Genomic DNA, 13,937 nt, shown 5'->3' with positions numbered 1-13,937 from the left:
TGAAGCAGACAGCAGAGTGTCAGGCAGCCATAAGTAAAGTGAGCTGGGTTTTAGGTTGTATTTGTAGGGGGATAAATTATATCTTTATATATAAATAACTTTATAAATTAAGTTTTAGGTTGTATTTGTTGGGGGATTAATTGTCAGGTCAGGTCAGGTCAGATTAGATCTGTGACCTGCTACAGGTACCATATAAACTTGCACTAACCTGTTCCATGGTCGGGTTGTCAGCGACGAAATCGTCTCCCCCACCAAGTTTCTTGGTGAGGAGGGTGTATGATATGGACAACCAGAAGGATGAAGAACAAAACCTGTCAAAGGGTGGAGGAGCTCCATGTGAGCCAACGGCCATCCAGATCTAGTGCCCAACTGTGTCTGTGAATCTCCTCCAGCAGTTGGGTTACTTCTTATGAGGAGGTTCGTGGCAGGATTTGCACTCCGGCCACCGTAAAACCCTTCATTCCGCAAAACATTGTGAAAGCAAAAAGAAGTCTGAAAACTCTTCCATGGGAGTACCTTCTGTGCAGCTTCCCTTCACAGAGCAGATCACCAGATGACGGAATTGGGGCAAAGCCTTCAGGACCCCCAATCTTTGACGATAGGAGGGAAACCACAGGGTAATGTTCCTGGGTCGGATTACAGGAGAGTGTGTCGGAGTGGTGCTGAGGTGTCATCCACCAGACGGCGGTCTCCTTGGGTTAACCTGAGGCGGTCCCTTTGGGTGGGTGCCTGGAATGTCCCATCTCAAAGAGAGGATGAACGCTTGTCTTTGTTATCATCTGAGCTCAAGTGTTTGAACATCGGTATTGCAGCACACTCTGACATTCGGAGACCGGATTGCGGTGAGATAATGGTGGGTGGTTACACCTACTATTTGTCTGGTCGTTCTGATGGTGACCATGCCCAAGGAGTTGCTGCAGCTGTGTTCAATAAGTTGACTCCAATGACAAATGAAGTAACACCGGTCAATGAGCGTATTATGAGAATAAGGATTCGTCACTCCTTCGGTGTCATTTCCCTGGTCTCTGTTTATGCTCCCACTGAGGCGAGTGATCTCACCGTGAAGGACGCATTCTATGCCACGCTCGAGTCTGTGATTCGTCAGTGCGCCAGGCAAGATGCTCTTCTAGTCTTGGGGGATTTCAATGCACCAACTGGAACTGACAGGGATGGTTATGAGACATGTGTTGGTCCCCATGCGTCTGGAACTGTGAACCAGAATAGCACTAAGTTCCTTGACTTTGCAAGAGGTCATGGACTTCGGGTGGCTGGTTCATGGTTTCAGCGCCCACAAGCTCATCGCTGGAATTGGTATTCCAATGCTGGCGGTGTGGCAAAGGAGATTGACCATGTGCTCATTGTTGGTCGCTGGAGGATGATTCAGAACTTCAGGGTCGACCGGAGTGCTCAGTTCCTCAACACAGACCACAGGCTTAGTGTAGCAACTCTGAAGTTGCACCTTAAATCCAGGAGAATGGTACCATCCCAGACAAGGCTTGATGTTGGCAAGCTCAATAATGAGAGGGTAGCTGAGGAGTTTGTGAACAGGCTGAGTGGAAATTTGGGAGGTCTGCATGCTTTGGGGAATCCTAAAGAGTTGTGGAGTGCCTTCAAGACCACTGTCATTGATGTTGCCAGTTGATGTCTTGGAACTCACCCGAGGGCGAATTTTATCTTTCAAGGGACACTGGACACCATTGACCAGAGTCACAGGACCAGGCTCAATAGCAAAGTTGAGGCATAAAACTGTTGTGCATTCAGGGTGGATAAGGAGGCCTATGTGCGAGGAATCTGTGGGCAGTAGAGCATCACCTGTGGTCAGGTGATTCTCATCCTGCTGAAAGGGGAATTTGTGCATTGCGTTCCTCCAAGGTTATCCCTCGGTGTACTGCAGTGAGAGCAGAGGGTGGCGGGCTCTTGACAGAGGAGTCCGAAGTGAAGGCCCACTGGGCGGGTTACTTTGAGCGGCTGTACCAGCGTGATCTACTAGCTGTCGAGTTGGATGTCAGGGGTGTTACAATCCTGATTGCTAACACTCCAATCAACTGTGATCCACCTTTGTTTGTGGAAACACAGGCTGTGGTTAACCAGATGAAATGGGGGGTAATGCTCCTGGGATCTGTGGCATCCATGCTGAACTTCTCAAGGCTAGTGGAAATGCTGTACTCATGTCATTGCATGCAGTTCTGTGCTCTGCCTGGAACATAGGTATCATCCAAACTGACTGGAAGAGGGACCTTATTTTTCCTCTCTGGAAAGGGAAGGTTGATCGCCTAGACTGCAACAACTACTGAGGGGTGACACTGCTCTCGCTGCAGGGCACGATCTTTACTCGGATAATTCATAATCGGATTCGACATCATCTATTCTGCTTGAGTACCAGTGTCTGGAGCAGTCAGGCTTTCCACCAAAGTGGTCAACGATTGACCGTATCTTTGTTTTTTGCGTCCTCACCGAATGCAGACGAGAGTTTTGGCAGTGACTGCTTGCAGCCCATGTTGATCTCTGTAAAGCATTTGATTCATTAAATTGGGATGCCCTCGGGAGGATTCTTGGTGTTCGTGGGGTGCCACCAACACTGATCAATCTGATGTCTGAATATACCCTGGTACTGAGAGTGCTATGAGATGTGGTGATGCCATCTCCGACTTATTTCCATCTCAGTTGTGACTGGAGTTCATCAGGGGTTTGTACTGAGCCCCACACTTTTTAGCACTTGTATCGACTGGATTCTGGGGTGGATGTCGGAGTGATCAAGCAGTGGTGCATCATTTGGGAATGTGAAGATCTCTGTCCTTGATTTTGCAGATGATGCAGTCATCTTTGTGGAGACTGGATATCCTTTTGGAGGCTCTTGAGGTGCTGAATGAGGAGTCACAGCCGCTGGGATTCCGGATTTCCTGAGTCAAAACGCAGATCCAGGCTTTCAATGAAATCTTGAATACTGCTATTGTGTCCGTACCTGTTTGTAGTGAGGATGTTGAGGTCACAAAGAGATTCACTTCCCTTGACAGTGATATTCATGTCTCTGCTGGCTTGAGTTAGAGGTCAACAGATATCTGGATCGGGCATGGGAAATCGTGGATTCACTGGATCATGGGGTGTGGCGCTGCCGGTACCTGTGCGGTAGGACGAAAGGCCGAGTCTTCAGGTCATTGGTGCTTCCAGTCTTGCTCTATGGATGTGACACTTAGACTCTGAACAGGGATCTGAGATGGAGACTTAATTCCTTTGGTACCAGGTCTCTCCGGAGAATCCTTGGCTATCGCTGGTCGGACTTTGTGTCCATCGAGCGGTTGCTAAGAGAGACTCAAATGAGATTTGTAACCTGCATAGTCCGTGAGCATCAGATGCGGCTGTATGGACATTTGGCTCATTTTCCTGACGCTGATCCTGCTCACCAGATTCTTTCAGTGAGGGAGCCTCATGAGTGGAGGAGGCCACTGGGCCGACCACGTGCCTCATGGTTGCAGCAGGTTGATCAGCATCTCAAGGAGCTGTGGATGGGCCACACATCTGCCTGGGGGATGGCCAGACGGAGGCCCCTGGAGTACCAGCGAAAAGTGGACACAGCGGCATGCTGTTCTGGCGCATGCTCCCATACCTGACCTGACCTGATAAATTATTAATTAAAATAGGTGGTTTTTACACTGTATAGGAATTTAGTGAAGCCTCATCTGGACTACTGTGTTCAATTTTGGTCACCGCATGTGAGGAAGGGCAAAGTTCCCATTGAGAGGGTTCAGTGTAGACTGTAGAGCAAGTAAATTGATCCCAGGCCTTGCTCGAATAAGCTATAGGGTGTGGCTGAAAGAGTCAGGGCTTAATATTTTAGAAATGAAATGATGGGAGGAGATCTGATGGTGATGCTTAAGATGATGAAGGGTCTCGACAAAATAAGTGAAAAGTAATTTTTCAGCAGAATGGACACTGACAGAATAAGGGGCCACAGTTTAAGAGTAAAAAACGAGAATAGTTGGAGCTAGAAGAGGTAGTAAGACATGGGTCTTTCACTCAGAGAGTGGGAATGCATGGAATGATCTCCATGCAAGGGTCGTGACAGTAGAGTCCGTGGATTGTTTTAAAATTGAGTCAAATAGGTGTCCGGAAGTCGTGGGATGGGAGAGTACCAATATGGTGGCATGATTGTGCAGGCCTCGTGGGCCTAATGGCCTCCTCCTCCATTGAAGTTCCTTGTATAATCTTTATTGGTATGTTTATACCTTGAGCAGGGTGAAGAGATGTACACATACAGAGAACGGTTCAACAAGATGAAGGAAGAACGTAACAACTACAATGATGAACTTATAAAAATGAAAGATGAGAACTACACGCTGGCCATGAAGTTCGCTCAACTCAGCGAGGAGAAGAACACGGCAGTGATGCGCAGCCGTGATTTGCAGCTGGAGGTCATACAATTAGTCACGAGTGCTTGATTTTTGTGCCAATAAACTTGAATGCATGAGAATCCTGGGAATTAAGCTTGTGTTTATGGAATCTGTTGTCTATTTAGATCGACCAGCTGAAACACCAACTTAACAAGGCAGAGGAAGAGTACACGATTGAGAGGCGGAACTCACACAAACTCAGACAAGACATGGAGCAGCGTCCTGGCAAAGAGGAATTGTTGGAGCTGGAAAAGGAGAATGAATGTCTGAAATCGAAAATATCCGAGCTGCAGGCTTTGGCACAGGTTCTATTTTTTTTTTCCTTCCTCTTATTTAACTACTACTTCTGTCTCTTTCTTACTTTCTTAATTTTGATATCTGACAAAAGGTATACATGCACACATGTATACAATTGATTGACATTGTGGATGTTAGCTCACCTCGTGAGCACTGTTTTTATGGAAACTAGATTTTGCTCGAGCCCTGCTGACATTTGCACTCATGAGCTGCCCCACCAAACTATGGTTGCAGGTGTTTTGTTGTAATTCCATCATGCATGTTGGTAATTCCTGACGATGCTTTTTTCTGTTTAGTCGAGGCTCATGGAGGACATATAACACAGAATGGACCAGCCTGTAACACAACAGGAAAGTAAAACAACAACGAAGAACAGTAGAAAGTGGTGCGGGGTTGGAGGTTAGACACACCAACAGTCCGCAGCACAGCAAAATAGAGGGAGGCTTTGAGGAATAAGAATGGAATAAGGGGAAGAATGAGAGCAAGGGGAGGCCACGGGGTGAATAGGATGGATACAGCCACAAACTCTCAAGCAGAGAAGTGGAAGGAAAAACTGTGGAACAATCAGAAATGGAACAAATAAATAAATAAATAAATAAAAAATGTTTTAATCTTCTTGAAAGTGATAAGGTTTCTCAAAAGGCTTTTTTTTTTAAGAAGAACCAGGTTTGTGCTACAAAGGAAACAATTTGTCAAAGCATTGCTGTGAGGTCCACATGGAGGGACATTTCCCTGGATATCTCATCTATAATCCTCACAGGTCCTGACTATGTCATCCAGTATTTCAAAATTGAAAGGAAACAATTTGTCAAAGTATCACTTAGTGAAGCACATAAAGGGGGACTTTTCCAAACATCTCCTCTATATAGCTCAATACATCATAGATCACAGGGTCTGACTCCAACAGTGAGTCGTTCACTCCAGCGTTGAGCAAGACACGATTCAAACATTGGGTAGTTCACGCCAACATTGAACAAAACAAGATTTGAACATTGGCAATCATTTACTCCAACATGAAGCAAGACAAGGATCACACATTATCAGTCATTTACTCCAACATTGAGCAAGACACGATTCTAACATCGAGTCGTTCACTTCAAAATTGAACAAGACAAGGCTCCAACATTGGCAGTAATTCACTCGAACATTGAACAAGGCAAGATTCCCACATTGAGTCGTTTACTCCAACATTGAGCAAGACAAGGCTCCAACGTTGGCAGTCATTCACTTCAACATTGAGCAAGGCAAGGCTCCAACGTTGGCAGTCATTCACTCCAACATTGAGCAAGACAAGGCTCCAATATTGAGCAAGACAAGGCTCCAACATTGGCAGTCATTCACACCAACATTGAGCAAGACAAGGCTCCAACATTGAGCAAGACAAGGCTCCAGCATTGGCAGTCATTCACTTCAACATTGAATAAGACAAGGCTCCAGCATTGGCAGTCATTCACTCCAACATTGAGGTAAGACAAAGCTCCAACATTGGCAGTTGTTCACTCCAACATTGAGGTAAGACAAAGCTCCAACGTTGGCAGTTCACTCCAACATTGAGGTAAGACAAAGCTCCAACGTTGGCAGTTGTTCATTCCAACATTGAGCAAGACAAAGCTCCAACGTTGGCAGTTGTTCACTCCAACATTGAGCAAGACAAAGCTCCAACGTTGGCAGTTGTTCACTCCAACATTGAGGTAAGACAAAGATCCGACGTTGGCAGTTGTTCACTCCAACATTGAGAAAGACAAAACTTCGACGTTGGCAGTTGTTCACTCCAACATTGAGCAAGACAAAGCTCCAACGTTGGCAGTTGTTCACTCCAACATTGAAAAAGACAAAGCTCCGACGTTGGCAGTTGTTCACTCCAACATTGAGCAAGACAAAGCTCTGAGGTTTGCAGTTGTTCACTCCAACATTGAGGTAAGACAAAGCTCCAACGTTGGCAGTTGTTCACTTCAACATTGAGGTAAGACAAAGCTCCAACGTTGGCAGTTCACTCCAACATTGAGGTAAGACAAAGCTCCAACGTTGGCAGTTGTTCACTCCAACATTGAGAAAGACAAAGCTCCGACGTTGGCAGTTGTTCACTCCAACATTGAGCAAGACAAAGCTCCAACGTTTGCAGTTGTTCACTCCAACATTGAGGTAAGACAAAGCTCCAACATTGGCAGTTGTTCACTCCAACATTGAGCAAGACAAAGCTCCAACGTTTGCAGTTGTTCACTCCAACATTGAGCAAGACAAGACAGAACCAAAAGTCGACACCGTGCTGCTCTTACTGTAATAGTAAAAAGAGCAGCAGCAGAAGATGAATATTTTGGGAAAGACAAGTTTAGGAGTAATTATTGCAGAAAATTTTTTGTTTGCAAACAAGCTGGTGACAAAACACGACACTGCATGGATATGTATAGCTACACTACACTGCACTGTATACATTAACCATAACCTCATGAGGCACAACATGAGATTGCTAAAAGGGACGAGCACAATCATGTTAACCATTATCATCTGTCAATGCGGGCTGATGATACCAACCATTAAATCATTAAATCAGGACAACTTCAAACACATGACAAACCTGCAGGACCCTTTGTAACATATCCATAGAATCTTAGTGTAATTCTTACCATGGAACACTTGAATATGTAGTTGTTGATTATAAAAACATATCGTCTCTCAAAAGCTTGAACCAATTTCATGTTAAAATTTTGGTTATGGGGATTCGGATGAACTTTTTCAGGGTGTTAGGATACCTTTCATTCGCATTGAAGGTGGTCAGGCACATCACTTCACAAGTGAGATCACTCGAGTAAGGTCATCTCGTGGGATAACCCTGTTATTTGGATGTCACTTCATGATTTCTTGTACACCGCTCTTTCGCAATTCCACATCCAGGCGATGCATAGCGTCATCACCGGGCACCGAAAAGATGCCCGACAATGTCGTGCACTGGAAGATTTGTTATTATTTATTTATTTATTTATTTGGCATGGGGGTGGTGCATTTTGAATGTACCTCCACTTGCCCGTCATTTATTCACTTTGCACAATAGAGAAACCTGATGGTCGGATCGGTCAGTTGAAATTTGATAGAATGTAAACCAACAGAGCAATAACCAAATGCATGGTGGAATCATTGTTTGGATTTATTGATTTGATTATTTATATGAAAAGTGTGTATTGCTATTTTGAATTTTTTTCTTACAAATATAATTTTACAAGAATTTCACATAAATACTGTTGCGGGCCGGGGACTGGTGGCGAGAACGACCACTAGGTGGGGAAAGTTACGTCGATTCCCACCGGACTCCCCGGAATTGTAGGCCGTCGCTCCGGATAATTCCGTGACGTGGCAGGTCACTTCGCCGTCCGTGGACGCCAATACCTCCACCACGTAGCGTAGGGTCTTTTGTCGAGAACCAATTTACCTAATTAACCACACAATGTCATCTACCAGGGAACCACGCCCTCGGTACGCCTTGCCCGAACCGGGTCACTCGACCAACTACAGTAGGGTACCAATTTCCAAGTACCAACTCCGGATCGGATGCAGCTGGCAGAACTACCAAGGACGTACCGGATCGGATGCAGCTGGCAGAACTACCAAGGACGTACCGGCTCGAATGAACAGATTATCAGGGATAAGACCCGGCTAAACTTGGATCCGAACCATGCTGGACCAATGATGGAAAAGACGAAAACGAACTGGGAACATCTCTACAATAATTTATTTACAATCAACTTACAAAAGGACTCAGAGCAGACTTATCACAGGGTATACAGGCAAGATTTACAATGATCAAACACTTAAACAGTTCCACTGAAAGACGGCGCCACACACTCAGACACGCACTCAGATGAAAATAAACCCAGGTGTATTGCAAAGGACCCCCACAGCCAGAGAGGAAGGTGAGCTGAGGTCACAGTTATTTTGGGGTACCTGCACATTGGAGGGAAGGGATGCTCCGTGGTGCGGCACCTGCCAGTGGTTTTGCAGTTCGGCCCACAGCCACACGCACAGAGACCGTGTCCGCGAAGGAGCCCGGGTGGAGCAGAGTGGAGTCCGAGACGGGGATCAGGGCCACCGACAGGACCCACGAGAGACCCTGTCAAGATCAGGCGACCTCGAACCAGCGCAACAGACGGGCCGCGGAGGCGAGACGCAGGCAGACCCTCCGCGTAACGACCCTTCTTCTTTCTTTGGCAACCAGCGACTCCAACCACTGTCTCGCTCCAATGCTGTTTTTCTCCAACATCAGACTCAAGCTAACACGGCCGACCCAGACAGAATTCTCTCTCTACCCTCTCAGGATGGTGCCGTAATTTATCTCCCAGCCAAGGACTCTACGCTGAGGATCGCCTCATAACCCACAGATCTCTCTCAACGGGGAGGGGCCTTGGCGAAGCCGATGCCACTGTCCACCCTGATTGGACAGGGCCTCCATGGGTCCGCCCTTTCTGGGCGGGGTTTCAGCCATGCCTGGAGAACCCCCCCCCCCTTTCCACATGTGTCTGGACTCATCAAGAAGAAGCCACAACACAAAGATTTTGCCCTAGCCAACGGGTCTTCGGATACAGCAGGTGGACAATGGATCGTGATGGGGGATGGAATATAAAGATTTATTACCCTAACTAAAAAAACATCACAACGCACCCCTTCGATTTCCCACTAAACATGAGGAGGGAATCTGTCTACACATATACTTAACGGCATAACTAACTTTGGGTCAGCTGTATGTTTGAATGCTTATGGTTCCTAGAACCGTAACAATACCTTTTGTTGCACAAAGTTCATGGAATATCAGACATAATGATATTCCGATATATAAAATATAAATCCCCCTCTGCTCCCCCCATTCATCCAACTCTGATCACGTGGTATGCGTTGTATCAAGGTTTTGGTGAAATATTATCAATTAGATATTAAGCTCTTCCTCTATTTGGTGGCTTGTCTCTTTTCAGTATTATTCCCTCCACCCATATCTTATGACTTGTCCTTTTATAATTCTTCCATCCTCCCTCAACTCACATGTGCCTTTCTAAGAAGTTTGTAGCTACCACCTTGGCTCCTTTCTATCCGTGTAGCGACTGTGCTGATGTACTTGTCATCGTTAACCAAACGTGTCCTGCTCCAATGTGGGTCTAAAGATACAGTGGAAGTGAGATAAACAGAATAGCATTTTCCTCCATCTACTTCCCTTGTGTAATATAACTTTACAACGTAGTTCTGGTTGAAAACTCACTTGACCAGCTAAGCAACTATTGCATCTAATCGATGCAACACAGAAAACATTGGTACAGTCAGTAATATTGTATCGCTGCGATACCTACAAACGATAACACACTTCAGCAGACTTCCTCACCTGGCTTCACATCTTAATCCACTTATTTTTTCTTAAATTTCTTGGTTTGCTTTTGAACTCAAAAACATGTGCAGGTGTTGCGAAAACCTGCTTTCCTTACTACAGGATATGCAAAACATTTGGCAAATTGCAGCATGTAAATAATTAATATCAATTATTACAATAAGCTGTTACAATAATGATATAATAAATTATTATGATAAGCAAAATCATACTTCATACAATATACAATTTGAGGTATCTATCTGTTACCTCCATCACTGAAGGTGGACGGAGGTTATGTTTTCACCCCTCTTTGTCTGTTTTTCTGTTTGTTTGTCTGTGAGCACGACATCTCAAACAGTTATGGACGGATTTGGACAAAACTTGGCGGACAGGTTGTGTGTGTGACAAGGACAAATTGATTCAATTTTGGTGAAGCCCCCCGGATCCAGATCTGGATACGAGAATTTAAAAATTATTTAAAGTGATTCTTCATCATTGAGAGATGCGGCCAAAAACTATATGTTGTTCGTCTTTCGGCTGCTCTCGTTAGGGGTCACCACAGCGGATCATCCGTTATGATCCGCATACTGATTTGGCACAGGTTTTACGCCGGATGCCTTTCCTGACGCAACCCTAGTCGACGCTTACGACACAGGGATAAGGATGGTGTTTCGCCATGATTCCAGGCTGCCCTACACCCTCTCATAGCGCGGCCCAGTGCAGAGCCCCCATCCTCAAGCGATCCTCCAACCCAAGCCTCCGAGTAGCCGGATTACAGGCGCACGCCACTACGCCCGGTGGCCAAAAACTATATATGGAATGATATTTCAAAAACGTTGTGGACGAGTTCTGACAAAACTTGGTAGATGAGTTGGGTCGGTGACACGAACAAGCCGATTCGATTTTGGTTCAAGTCTGAATCCAGATACGGCCTATCAGTGGGATACAAAACGTAAACTGTTCAGCCCGGCGGAGGTATGCGCTCTACCGAATGCCGTTCTAATTTGTTGACATCTATGCACTCCTGATTCACTGGGTGCATGGAATGGGTTGAAAACTAATGGTTGTACTCGGCATGTGCATGGTAAGCTTTTTGGCAGTTAAAAAAAATAATCTTACTCCTGGAAGTTGGAACTGTAAAGACAAACGTGTTTTAACATTGCGAGAAGGGTTTGCTAATTTGATTATATTTTTAATTTTATTTCATTTGTTAAACCCAACATGACAAAAAGGTAAACAACCACAAGTGGTGATGTTAGCCAAGGATAGCCCCCAAAAAGCCAACAGACTTCTTTCCATTGGGGGTCCTTTGGTAAAAGGGACAAGTGGAGGAATATGAACAAAACAAAAATGAACACAGAAGAAAAAAATAAAAATTTTAAGAAGGACAAAAATGAATAAAAGCAGTAAATCTATCACTGATCTTTCTCCATACTAGGCCTCCTCAAGGCCTAAGTCCATGACAACCTCGGTTCCGCGTGGACTACCCATCCTCCAGGCTGTGAACAGGATGACCCCGCATCCCAGTGTAGCATCACGGTGGATTGTGGACGTCTCTGTGACATGCTGGTGACTGTCACTGCAGAGATAGGGTGCTCTCTGCGGCTCATGGGTGCATGCGATGGTACCCTCCAGCATGAGACCCATGAAAAACATGATGTCTACACATAGTCCCCCCCCCCCTAACAGCAGGCTTCCCAGAACACGATGAGGACCAGAAGGGTGATGTGGCCTGAGATGTCAATGATGTCTTTTACAATCGCTCTGATGCAACCCTGATGCTCCGCATAGTCAAAAGTGCAAAAGTGGACCACACTAATGAACCTCTGAACAGAATGAGTTGAAATCTGGTGGTTGTACACCGAGTGTGTACAGGGAAATTTTATGCGATTAAAAAAATAAAATGAAATCATAGCACCTGGGGTTAAGGTTGGAGTGGGGGGAGGGGACAACCCTAATTCTCTCGATGTAAATGTCTCTGATGTAGCACCACCTGGTGGAAGGCGACATTGAAAGTCGTAGTACAATATGCCATAAACATCGGAGAAGTGGACAAATTTACCCATCTGCATTGGACGTGTTTTCTGCAATTATCATGAACCCATAATGGAGCAAATTGATGAGACAGCACTAATTGTGAATCTAGGTCATGATGAGTAAGCTGAATCATAAGCCTGGTGTTGGCTTAGCGGTTAAGGCTGGCTGGCTATGATCTTAAGGTCTTGAGCTCTAGACCCTGCCATGCCGTTAAAAACACCCAGTGGGTTTATTCAGCCTTGTCAACCTTCTGAGGTCAGCGAAACGAGTACCAGCTTCGTCATGGAAACAGGCGGCACTGCATCAGCTGTACAGCCACGCTTCCAACGATGATGCAACCAGCAGGCACAGGCTGCATCCGAAACAATAATAACAATTCTTGAATCATAAAGGGATGCAGAAGAGGAAGAAAACAAAGGAAATAAAAACACAGAGACAGGGAGGTAACAGGATCAACTTGGGCTTTGTAATGCTGTGCATCAATGTAATGCTGAGCAGCTTAAGAAGTGTCTCTCCACGTTTTACGTCCCATGACTTCCAAAAGTGTTCGACAGAGTTGTGCAAAGGTGAAATACTTACTTCTGATCTGTATAGTTGTGTTCTAATCTCGACCCAAGCTTTACATCCAGCGATGAACTGCATCCACCTGCTGTTCGCAGGTAGGGCATTGCATCAATGGCTGCATCGGCCTCATGATGGATGTTGAGCTGGAGACCTGTCTGCTGGTGCTGGCATTAACCGGTGGATGTTAATGATCCCACAGTGTTGTTTGCAATAATTGTAGGTCATTGTGTGCCAGAAAATGTCATCAGATCTCAATAAATATATAAAATTACAAAGGGAAATAACTAATAACTGGACCCTCGACATTGTAATGCAAAAAAAAGAAGTGATGACCTAATGATGAGGAACTGAACTGGCGTCATATAGATTGTGAGTTTAAAAGTGGCTGAAGGCTGCATTACAAAGATATGGATTCTCAGCTCTGGAAACTTCCTCATCTCACGAGAATTATGATGTAACAATCTAATTGTCTGAAATCTCAGCTAGATCAGTAATCTACCTCCCCCTGTTGGTTTGGTTTGGTACGTGAATCTGACACAACTCACCATCGATATAACCATACATTTATATAGAATGTCAGTTCTGCCAAAGCATTCTCTTGGAAAGGGTCACAGTCTTGGACAGGTCGCCACTCCAGTACATCGCACTCGACTGAAGATGGCATGATTTTGGAAATTAGCTCGGGTGCCGGTGATAACTCAACTACTCTTCACAAGATATACTGTGGAATATTTAGCATCCTCCAATTAATGGTTGCAAGTGGGTCCTCCAGCCTAACCTCCTTCTGATGGACAGCACACACATTGATATTGATGCAGTCGTCCAGTCATACCAGTTGCCTGGGCGAGTCCGGAAAGTCACCTCAATGCGACTGTAATGATCAATCGGTTCAAAGACCCCCAGCTGGATCACGTATCCACCAGTCACGATACCATACTGATTTGGGGCTCCGAGCCAGCCGTGCACAATGCTAATTAGCACAACACATCTCGTCCTAATTATGCCAAGTGAGCCGGAGACGTGTGGCATTGTCCGGGTGTGCGGAATTTGATAGTGGCAAACAATTAATCCTCAATTGGCTTTCGTTAATCAGCAAATTCGGGACCACAATGACCTGAATTCACCCCAGGATCATGTATATTTAATTATGCAATAATCAATGGTCATGGGGAAGGAAATACAAGGAAGTAATGAACAAATAGATGATTCAGCAAACCAATACACCTCAACCCATTACTGATATTCACCCATGATTCCAATGACAAAACAGAGATCCTTAATTATCCTAAGCCTTAGGGTCCACAGAC

General features: G+C 45.3%; 1 protein-coding gene across 3 annotated transcripts in view; it reads left to right on the top strand.

The window, feature by feature from the left end:
* Nucleotides 1–13,937, top strand: part of CARD11 (caspase recruitment domain family member 11) — a 171,753-nt gene that overhangs the window by 88,934 nt on the left and 68,882 nt on the right. For all 3 annotated transcript variants that reach the window (XM_085892843.1, XM_085892844.1, XM_085892842.1), the window contains 2 exons: nucleotides 4,233–4,409; nucleotides 4,514–4,693. In XM_085892843.1, the coding sequence (XP_085748969.1) occupies nucleotides 4,233–4,409; nucleotides 4,514–4,693 (357 nt within the window). The remainder of the gene's footprint in view (nucleotides 1–4,232; nucleotides 4,410–4,513; nucleotides 4,694–13,937) is intronic.

This window comes from Eptatretus burgeri, chromosome 8 (assembly GCF_056783735.1).
Source record: "Eptatretus burgeri isolate ZD-2024b chromosome 8, Ebu_testis_v1, whole genome shotgun sequence".
In the NCBI taxonomy this organism is placed as follows: Eukaryota; Metazoa; Chordata; class Myxini; order Myxiniformes; family Myxinidae; genus Eptatretus; species Eptatretus burgeri.
Note: the sequence above shows the minus strand (reverse complement) of the source record. Positions and strands in the feature narration are given on the sequence as shown.